The sequence below is a fragment of the Notothenia coriiceps genome, unplaced genomic scaffold (assembly GCF_000735185.1).
Source record: "Notothenia coriiceps isolate Sejong01 unplaced genomic scaffold, NC01 NC01_scaffold00037246, whole genome shotgun sequence".
Taxonomy (NCBI): Eukaryota; Metazoa; Chordata; class Actinopteri; order Perciformes; family Nototheniidae; genus Notothenia; species Notothenia coriiceps.
Window position 1 is genome coordinate 8,455,558 of NW_011369947.1, and position 11,351 is coordinate 8,466,908.

General features: G+C 40.6%; 1 protein-coding gene across 1 annotated transcript; it reads right to left on the reverse strand.

Moving 5' to 3' along the window:
• Positions 1-4,474: 4,474 nt before the first annotated feature.
• LOC104966366 (V-type proton ATPase 116 kDa subunit a isoform 1-like) lies at positions 4,475-10,729 on the reverse strand. Its single transcript, XM_010795552.1, has 4 exons — positions 9,927-10,729; positions 8,435-8,635; positions 6,547-6,564; positions 4,475-4,600 (listed from the first exon to the last, which is right to left on the reverse strand). The coding sequence occupies exons 1-4, from the start codon at positions 10,032-10,034 to the stop codon at positions 4,475-4,477; spliced, it is 453 nt and encodes a 150-aa protein (XP_010793854.1). The 5' UTR covers positions 10,035-10,729.
• Positions 10,730-11,351: the final 622 nt, after the last annotated feature.

Below are 11,351 nucleotides of genomic sequence, written 5' to 3' on the forward strand. Positions count from 1 at the left end.
CGGGGGTACGGAACCGTACCGCCCGCAGCGTGACCATTGAAGCATGATTTCTTTTCCTATGGTCATGAAGGATGGGTCATGACCGAAAGAACAAGATCGCGGGTACAAGCGGCCGAGATGGGTTTTCTCCGCAGGGTGGCTGGTGTCTCCCTTAGGGATAAGGTGAGAAGTTCGGTCATCCGGGAGGGACTCGGAGTTGAACCGCTCCTCCTTCGCGTCGAAAGGAGCCAGTTGAGGTGGTTCGGGCACCTAGTTAGGATGCCACCTGGGCGCCTCCCTAGGGAGGTGTTCCAGGCACGTCCAGCTGGGAAGAGACCAAGGGGTAGACCTAGAACCAGATGGAGGGATTATATCTCTTCGCTGGCCTGGGAGCGCCTTGGGATCCCCCAGTCAGAGCTGGTTGATGTGGCCAGGGAAAAGAAAGTTTGGGGCTCTCTGCTGGAACTGCTACTTCCGCGACCCGACCACGGATAAGCGGGAGAAGATGGATGGATGGATGGATGGATGTTTGACTACAGAGCTCCAGCTCTCCCCGTGTCTCCTTCCTCAGTCGGTGACTCCCACAGATTTCAGTATCCTGAGGCTCTCAGCATCATTTATTTTCCTCACAGACGGCAACAAAAGTCCGAAATTATACGATTTAAAATAAAAGCAATAATTGTGGCTTGATATTGAGTAAGAACATGCTTTTATGAACCACACAGCTTCCGGTCTTCCTATAACACGTAATGTCGTGAGACTACCAATAGAAATACATTGCTTTTAAAATCGTGCTGTGCAACACGAAAAAAAGGGGAAAATCGTGTTGGTGAACACGAATCAATAGATTAAAAATCGTGTTGGTGAACACGAAATGCCGTGAGACTGGGTTGAGGAGTCAGGACCTTCTGTGTTTTAGTGCTAACTGGCTTTTTTTAAAGCTCAAAGGAATGGTTGATGATTTAGCATTTTGACTAACATCTTTTTAATGAACTGATGATTGGATTTGTACTTTTGTTTTCATCACCTACACTTCATATTTATCTATGTTTTATCAGTTGTTTTTCATTCATGTTTTTGGATATACCAGAAGGCATTTTAAATCATAGCTGAGAGGGTGTCAAAGCACGTGACTTATTTCAGTTTCAGTAAAAAACGTAAGGATATGGCTGCAGATTTAGCCTACATTTGAGGCTGTCCTGCTGACTGTCCAACCCAGTCTCACGGCATTTCGTGTTATAGTCACAACATTTAATCAATTGATTCGTGTTCACCAACACGATTTTCACCTTTTTTCCGTGTCACACAGAACGATTTTAGAAGCAATGCATTTCTATTGGTAGTATGTTTCGTGCCTGCAACACATCTTTTTGTCCGGTTGGGTCTTGGAAGACCAGAAGCTGTGTGGTTCATAAAAACATGTTCTTTATACAGTGATGCAAACTTGTCACCTTTCGGCGAAATTCGCCGTTTTGAATCCAAAATAGGTCGTTTGTGTGATTCATGTAGATCTGCAATACAAATATTTTTGGGGTATGGGGGGGTCTGGGACCCGGAGTAATCTGCGGCCGTGAGCTGTTATGTGCCATCATGACACGCATGGTGTTCTTTTTTTATATATTATAATGAAGTGTGAGCTGTGTGCTCGAGTCTTCCTGCCTGTCGGCTCTGCTCATGGATGTATAATAAGGCTCTGCTGCTCCTAGATGATGGTCTAGCTTCAGCAGCTACATTACCTACCGGTGCGTTCGTTAATATTAACTGTGCGTCCGGAGTCACTGTGGCACAGATTGGGCCGCTGGTGAACAGCTGTTAGAACGGGCTTGTTCAGGTGTTCAGAGCAGAGCTCCCTGTCGGAGCGGCAGAGCGTGATGTGAACTGAAAAGTTTTTCTGTGGCAATATTATTTAAGGAATCGTTGAGCTAGCTAGCTAGCATACATTGTCACTATCTGCTAACGTTAGCTTTAGCCTTCTATTTCTAATAGTTTTTTTCATAGGCTATAAACAGAGGTGGTATAAGTATATATATATNGACTTCATATTGACAATTTTTAACTAAGGAGGGTGCTACATAACACACTTTCAGGAAAATTCACGGACTGGGAGACTTTCATATTCTATTGAAAAAAAGTTACATACAATAAAAAAAACGCTGTGGGTCAAATTGACCCGATGGCGGTGCTAGTGTTAATCCCATATAATTGTAGAATGAACACAGTGTGTTCATTCTACAATTATATGGGATTAACACTAGCACCGCCATCGGGTCAATTTGACCCACAGCGTTTTTTTTATTGTATGTAACTTTTTTTCAATANTTGCAAAATCAGGGCATATCTTGCCCTTCAAAACGGTGCAGAGAAACTAGTCCCATGTATTGTTACTCAAGGCTGGATTATTGTAACTCCTTATTATCAAGGTGTACCCAAGAAGTCAGTCAAGTTCGCTTCAACTGATTCAAAATACTGCAGCTCGTGTAAGCTAACCAGAGTTAGAAAGGACCACATTTACTCCTGTTTCTGGCTGCCTTACACTGGCTCCCTATAGCACACAGGATAGAATTTAAAATTCTTCTTCTCGCCTACAAAGCCCTTAATGGGCAGGTGCCATCTTACTTAAAGAACTCATTTATACCCCTACTGTCCTACTAGGGCATTGCGTGTCAATAATGCAGGGTTTGTTGTGTTCTTGGAGTCTCTAAAAGTACAATGGGAGCCAGAGCCTTTTCTTATCAAGCTCCAATTTTGTGGAATCAGCTTCAGTTTGTGTTCGGGGCGGCAGACACCCCTATCCGTTTTTAAAGAGTGGCTGCTAAGACCTTCCTTTTTGATTAAAGCCTTATAGTTAGGGCTGATAGATTTCAGCCCCTAGTTTTGCTGATATAGGCTTAGTTGTTGGGGGACATCTTTACTTCTTCCTTCTCTCTGTCTATACCTGTGTACTCTCATGTTCCGATTAACCCAGCTTCCCCAAATGTCTTTCTTTTTGTTGTCTATATACGCCGGGATCCGGAGTCATGGATGATCCTGCAGTCCTGTGTCATGGATCGCGAGTCCTGGATCTTGAGTCGTGGCTGTGGTCCTGGATCATAAGTCCTGGATGGATATCCTCATGGATTCATCTTCCTATTATACACACATGCATTTCCAAACATTTGGACTACCTATGTTGCAAATGTATTATCTTTTCAATTTACACACGGCATCTATTGCACGTCTGTCCGTTCCTGGGAGAGGGATCCCTCCTCTGTTGCTCTCCCTGAGGTTTCTCCCATTTTTCCCTTTAAACTGTGGGTTTTCTCTGGAAGTTTTTCCTTGTACGATGTGAGGGCCTAAGGACAGAGGGTGTCGTATTGTCATACTGATATTCTGTACAAACTGTGAAGTCCACTGAGACAAATGTAACATTTGTGATATTGGGCTATATAAATAAACATTGATTGATTGATTGATTGATTGATTGATTGATCATTTTCTGATAACGATGACACAATAGCCCCGCCTCTCCTGCTCACCCCCGTGTCCCCCACGTCATTGCTGATGTGTTTCGCCAACAACAACAGCTTTCCGACAGTGCACCCAGCAGGTGCCTCCAGCAGACCCCCCCGCACGGCAGAGTTTCCGTTAGCCGAAATCTAAAATTCTCCGGTCAAAATGTTGTTTATTGTTTAGGTGTCCTTTGACACTCAGGCAGTCATATCATTAGCTAGAACTAGCTAGATCTGATCGATATGGACATAAACGCGAGTGAAGTCTAATCGGACAGGAGAGAGAGAGAGATCAGAGATCAGCTGCTGCTGACGGAGAAAAAGAGCCCTGCCTCTCCCCACCTCTGCTGCTAAATCCACCGCGGAGAATAAACAGAAGGGCAACCATCTTCGCTGCTTTTGGTGTATTTTGTGGCAGAAGTACAGCGCCACTTACAGGCCCGGCATATGTACTACAGCGGGTCGAGCGGTCTCGTGTGGAAGGACAAGTTTCTGGTGCCTATTGCGTGTGGACGGAAGACTTTTTTGATAACGATTTCGCTTCGTTTGCCTTACCGTTCTCGTGTGGCTCCAGCGTTAGTGACGTTTGGAGCTGGTCCTAGCTACTTCCACTGGAAAAGAATTGGCAACACTGCATTTTGTTTTCCACACTTATTGTTCCACTGTTTTTCCAATTCAGTTACTGAGGAGAGTAACTGGAAATAAGTTACATTGATACTCTTTAGTTACTTGATAGCTTCTTGGGAAAATAAAAGTGCTAAACCTCTTCCTGTTTTGGCTCACAATATCTGACAGGCTTCCTATGTGCTGAAATGGAGCCTTTATTTCCCCTGTAGGTCTTAGCTGATGGCAGACAGAATTCCATTATAGGGAACCAATCTAAACACTGAAGGTGTCATTATTCTACTGTCGTTACATTTGTGAGGTTGTTGTGATAAGTTATAGCAGAAAACATGTCTATGGCCAATTTAAATTACGTTTTTTTGAATAAAATGCTTGTGTATGTTTTACTCACGTGCATGAGCCAGGCTGAGGGCCCAGAGGCGCAGGTAGGAGGCTGTGTTGGAGATGCATCCCAGACAGTACTCGATGGTGTGGATGGCCTGGTGAACAGCTACATCACCAAAGTCAAACTGTGGTGGAACGACAAGATGGTGAGCACACCCAGCGTAGTTATAGCAACAGACACGTGTTTATTTGTCTACATTCAGTGGCATTGAGCTGATAACTGTTACAGTATTCACATCAGCCTTGCTCAGGGATATCTCCTTGGTGCTAATGAGGGAAAACACTGCCTGTTTACTTTTCCTTTCAGCCCGAAGGTTGAACTGGTAACCTTCAGGTCAGCATCAACTGAGTTTCAACTTGAAACCAACTTTAAGGAACTCCTTAGATGATCACAACAGGAGCTTTGATTAGGTAGGCTACTGTTGAGATTAAGTATTGCACATACTTAAAGAACGGTGATACATTTTAAGATCATATTACTGTTTAAATATAAAAATGTGAATAAATGAACACACATCAACACAGTTTATTTTTGAAGTTACTGACTGCAATAGTAAATATTGCAGAAAAAGAATATAGCTGAACAATTTCCAGTGTGTTATCATACATATGAGTCATCATAGCTTATCAACTGTGGGGTGTCTAAAAGAAACACTCTCTACTTAACACTGCTATATGATTATTACTCAGCGGTGCCAGGCAGCATGTTGCCAATGACAACAATGAGCTGCCAGCAGGGCATGAACCATGGAAATGAGCGTTATCATCTTAATTAGTTTCTGCTTTGACCTTTGACCCCTGCCTAGGCCTGTAGCTCTGATCGGACAGAAGACAAAGAGCAAAGGAGCTTGTTTAAGTTTGTTCCTTCTTTTCCCCCCAGCTAGATCACAGCTGTTGGTGTGTTGTAAAGCCAGCACAGTTCCTCCGTTCTCTGCTTCCTGGAGCAAGCCTTTCCTGTACGAGGCGGGCAGGGGTGGGGAACATGGGACTCTAATGATCTGAGCGGCTCTTGTTGGCTTTGGCTTTTGCACTGGTCTGGTTTCCTCTTTCCATGCTTCTCTTTTGTCCTTGGAGCCATGAAATAAAGTTCATGGAAGCAGCCCTCATTGTTTCCATTCAAAGGGTCTCCGACATAAGCGGCTAATGAAAACAACCCGGGTTAACATGCTGTAATGGCAAAATGCACCGGGGTAAGGGACTCCGGTCAGACATTTTGTGAACAGAAAGTTCAGCTGAACAGTCCCATCATTTAGTCTTTAGACTTGAGTCAGAATGATAAAAAAAACTCAGTCAAAAGACAGTTTTTTAGCATCCACAAACTACTTTCAGACTGATTCAGACAGATGCAGAAACAAAAGAAGACTCAGAGGCAAAGTTAAATGAGAAAATATTTCACAAGGTGGCTGTATTACTGGAGACAGAAACCTAAATGTGGATATACGTAGAGATACTGTTGTTCTCGTGTCAGACTGAAGGTTGATTTAACCAACACTTGTCTTGTGAATGATTAAACTCGTCCTTGTTTCGACGTAAACACAATTAATAATCACCTAAACAGATACACCGACCATCTGAAAAGGTATAAATATTGTAAAACATGATCCCACCATAAGACAACACTATTAATAATATGTAATAGCAACCCTTTTGTTGGTTTTAGACTCATGTGTGGATAGAGGACATAGAGGATTTAAAAACGTTTGTCATTTTCTTGATACGAGCAGAGTTATTAAACTTATTCTGGCTTGTTTTAACAAATGACATTTAGAGAAATCATCCTACCGATAAAAGATGGACTTGTTGCATCGCAGTAGTTTGTTACACCTTTAAAATATGTTGACAATAAAGACTCCAAGAATGAGCACTGACACAGACACAAATAGAAATCTTCACAATCAAACACGTAAACATGATGCCTGGTATCGGGAGATGCAGTATAGGAGTAGAAGAGGTTTAGACAGAGCAAACCAGAGTTCAAACAAAAAAACACACCACTTGGCTCTAAAGACACAAACAGATCAGGCAGGACAGCATCCAGACGTGCTAAAAACAAACAAAACACCATTCTTACCGGCTCTTCTTCTGAGGGCTTGAAAGTAAGAAAAAGTCAAAGGTTAGTGGCAGCATTCAGGAACTGTATCGAACTACAAGGTTACATTCAATTTTTGCAGTTTATTTTACTAGATTTCTCAAGTTTGAGAACCTCATCCAAGTCTAACAGGTCTTCATAAAGGAATTGACTTCAAAGTCGGGTTCGGGCCAAATTGTTGGATAAAGCTTTGGACTCAAGTCCTTTTAATTATTTTAAAATGTGATTTAAAAATACTTTTCTCTCATTCTCCTTCGGATAGTTACTATAATCTGCATCTATTGTGTAAAGTAATGCGATAGGCATGCAAATGGAAGCCAATGAATTGCATTAGCCTGGTAAGCTAACAGTGAATTATAGATGAAACAAAGTTATATAAATATGGAATGTGAGTACATGTAGACTCACATTGAAAAATCCTAACTTTAAACACATGAATACTACCGGGTTCAGCTGTCAGTTTTAGGAACACACGCCACACCTGATTTGAACCAGTGCAACAACAGCTAAATATGTTTAAATTCCCAAATAACCTGCCACTGATTAGCAGGTCAAGTCAGTTAGACAAACAAAGATCTAGAGAAAACACAAAAGAGACTATACCTTTCATACTGTATACCAGTGTTAACATTTTCTGTAGTATTTAGTGACCGAAAACAACATACAACATAAACCCCATAACCCTGTTTTTAAGTTAGGGCAACATGGAATATCATACGCTTGGAACAATGATGACAAAATGCATTCTTATAACATTACAGTTATGCAATATGTTATCGCAACATAAACACTCAGAGATGTATTACGCAGGAGACATGGGAGACACCAAAACTCTGAGTCACAGATAGAAAAAAAATTCTGGGAGATATTTTCATAAATTCCACTCGCTGGTTCTCATGAAAAGCACCTCTCTGTTTATGTTTCTGAAATGGAAAATCCATGTGTTATCTGCTCCAGTCCATCCCTGCCCTGCCTTTCTCTCTGCACGCTGATGCTGCCCTCACCTATTGGTACTACTCAAGGGAAAAGACCACCCGGTGATAAGAAGACACTAAAGGGAATAAAGCAAAGAGATGGAGAATGAGCCAGAAGATTTCTATTTAGGATATGTTTTAATAATAGGCTTGATACTTACTTTTAGAAATGAATCTAATATATTTAAATATAAGGCATACTGCATGTTAGTAAGTGAGTCCAATATGAGTCATTACTTTGAACAATCTAACATTTAGGTCTTTTTGATCACCAGAAAATAAGATAACGTGAAAATCAATCCCACTTCCAATTCGTCAAAAACAGCAGCTTGGCCGTAGGCTTCAAGCTATGATGCTATGTACATAATGTCAGTTTCTTCTCCTTACAAAACATACTATGTCTTTTTTAAATAAACTTCTTTGTACACAGGAAACAACTTGGTTAAGTTTAGGAAAAAGGAAATAGTTTCAAGTCGATTACAGTAGTTACGTAGTTAGGTATGTTAAGTACGTTCCTAATTTAAAACAAGTAAACACTGACTTTTGGTTTCACACAGGACAGAAAGAGTGGTCTCCTGGGTGTAAGTTAAATTAAGAGTCTAAAAGAGGCAGGGGCGTGTCTAAAGGGGGGCTGTTAAACTCCACTGGGCTAGACTAACAGGGGCAATTCCAAGATCAGTGGCACTGTTCAAGGTTGCACAAGAGCATGAAAAACATGGCACTTTTTTTTTAAGCCAATGATGCTCACTTTAGTTTTTAAAAAAAAGAAGAATTTGCCATTGCCCCTCTATTGGTTTAGTCCTCCCTGAGCCATCTCATTTAAAAACCTAAAATCACCCCTTGGGAAGAAGATGGAACTGGAATCACTGATTTGTGTGGATATGTCATTGTCTCACCTCATCTCCTTCCTCTGAGTGCTGGGAGAGGTGGTCATGTTCCATGATGCCAGCCTCGTCCTCCGTGGGCCCGTTGCCCACCCGCACCGCTCCGAACTTCTGCGTGCCCTGTTGGGTGAGTCCGGAGCGTGATGAGGAAACGCCTGTTTGCTCTAAAGACTGCTCTAGATTCTCTGCAGGGGTTTCTTCCCTCTTCTTGGACTAGATACAAAAGCCACAAGAGCTGTGTCTAGATTAAAGCAAGCCTTAGGATGAACGCTTTCTTCATTTACTCACATTGATTTAAGAAACAGGGCACCCGGTACAGAGAGAAGGCTTTCATTCCAAAATGAAATACATCCACCACTTGAAACATGACACTGCTCACAGGCTTCACTCCAGTGAACATTCTATCTAAGACTGTGTTTGTTTTGGTTTAACTCCAGTTAAACCTAAACAAACACAGTCTAAGATAGAATGTTTTAAAGTAGAGTCTGCACTTGAAATACTTTAAAAGGCACCATGCTGTCAACTCTCCGGCCAATCATACAGCAGCCTGGGATTGAGGCATCGTCTGATTGGTCGGTACGCATGCAAATGAGGTTTATTAGATTGGTGCTTCCAAACAACTCTACATACTCTGCATGTCAGAAGAGGAACAGTGTGATAAGTGTCAATAACTTTCTACAGTGTATTCATATTCTGTAAACAGTATAGTGTCTATATTGTACTGTCTATATTTACACCAGCTCTATAGTGCATTTCATATCTATACACATTTTATGCCGCGTTTATAGTCTTTATAATCCATATAAACAGTTAATACTCTATGTACTTGAGCTTTTTTATACTTGTCATATGTATATTATTTTATTATAGTACACATCACAATGCACTTTACTGCTTCTTTTGCACTTCTTGTTAGATGCTAACTGCATTTCATTTTCTTCTTCTAAAACTATAATAAACATATTAAAATGTAATAAAACATATTTCTTTATCTAAAGACTAGCTGCAAAAAATATATATCTGGCACAACTTTAAACGTTTAAATGTAGGACTCTTCCTCTTCTCATAAACATGGTAAAACAAATGTGAATGTTTTATAATTGGTATTAATCTTAGTTCTTATGGGACTGCATTTCTTCGAAGTGTAAAACAACAAGTGAAAGCCATGAGAGCATCAGATTGATATATCAGGTATCTCAATAAGTTCATGTTTGTTGCATATGGATTTGTTTGGAATATAACAGGTCATATAACCAGGTAGAAATCAGTGGCAGTTCATCAGCTGTTAGGGTGCCCTTACTCTTTCTACCAAAATCTAACACCAAAATATGAGCGTTCCCAAGGCAGGCTTTAAGCATTTTTCACGACAACACCACCAACCACGTTATACAATGTCCATTGAAATGAATGACGGAATAGGAGTGAAAAAAAAAAAAGGTTATATCAAAGGTCATAAATGTTCAAAGGTGGCAGTAAGGCAATAGGTGGGGTGAGATCCACATACCAGTTCCAGTTTCCACAGGTGCTGACGCCGAAGCATCAAAGTTTTCACAAACAGCATACCGGGTACACATGAAAGGGCAATCAGCACCAACAAAATCTGGATCGTCATCTACAGATTCAAACAGAGAGAGGTTAGCAGGGAGTTGGTGATGTGTAGCAGTGATCAGAAGAAGCTGATTCCCTGAACAGATCCTGCTGAGGCCTCACACTCCCTCACACTGCTAGGACAGAAAACACACACCACAATCTTTATTTGTCTAGTTCTCCACCATATATAAGCTTTCTCTTGTTATATGTTGCTTTAATCTAATGATAGTAAAAAGCTGATCTGGGGACACAACAGATTTTACGCGAAACCAAGATTAAAGGCTTAAACTAACTCCAGCTGGTGGAAGGAGAGCATAGTCTTCTGCAAAAATGTTCACATTTACAGAAACAAAACTGTTTCCAGACAATTATATCAAGAACAGACAGCCTTGGTTGAGTCAGCTGAACACACATGCTTTTGTTTTGGTATCCAACGCCACATTGATAAAAGAGATGAGCACATAAGGTGTCAGCAAAGAGAGTCAGCTAAAAAGTAAAAAAACGTTAAACATTCACCCCGTACTGTTGTCCCAAACTGAAACATTAACTATTGAGACCAAAACCGTTTTATGAAACTGTCTCTGAACATTTAGATTTGAGCTGTAAAGTCGGGCATTTTAACATGGGTGTCTTAAGGGATGCTTTTGGAGCTAGCCATTCAGTAAACTGCTGGATTTTAGCACTTTGGCATTGGCTTCATATTTTAAGCACTGGAGGATGAAGCTTTCTATAAACCTAGTAAGTTAGAAAACTTTACTTAACTAGGTGTAGCTGTAGGTTTAGCTAGTAAAGGATACAACAGTAATGAATGACTTCTCTTTAACTGGATGATCTGAATTCAAGTTGGCAATAATAACTCCTAAAGAACTATTCTACTGCAAGACACAACATCCCAACCAGTTATAAAACATATCATATATATTATTCTGAAATGGACCAATCTGCACAATGAGTACTTTTACTGTCGCTACTTTCACTATATGTTGATGATAATACTTTTCTACTTTTACTTGAGGAACATTTTGAATGCAGGACTTTTACTGTAACAGAGTATTCCTACACTCTGGGACTATTACTTTTACTCAAGTACTAGATCTGAGTACTTCTACTTTTACTCAAGTACAAGACCTGAGTACTTCTACTTTTACTCAAGTACAATACCTGAGTACTTCTACTTTTAATCAAGTACAAGATCTGTGTGCTTCTACTTTTACTCAAGTACAAGACCTGAGTGCTTCTACTTTTACTCAAGTACAAGATCTGAGTACTTCTACTTTTACTCAAGTACAAAATATATATATCTTCTACTTTACTACTAAGTACAAGTATTTGAGTACTT

Excerpts from the sequence above, each read along its gene's own strand:
- LOC104966366 (XM_010795552.1), bottom strand. The coding sequence starts at position 10,034 with ATGACGATCCAGATTTTGTTGGTGCTGATTGCCCTTTCATGTGTACCC. Across the intron at positions 8,636-9,926 it reads ACCTGTGGAAACTGGAACTG|TCCAAGAAGAGGGAAGAAAC; the intron begins GTATGTGGATCT and ends TTTTGTATCTAG.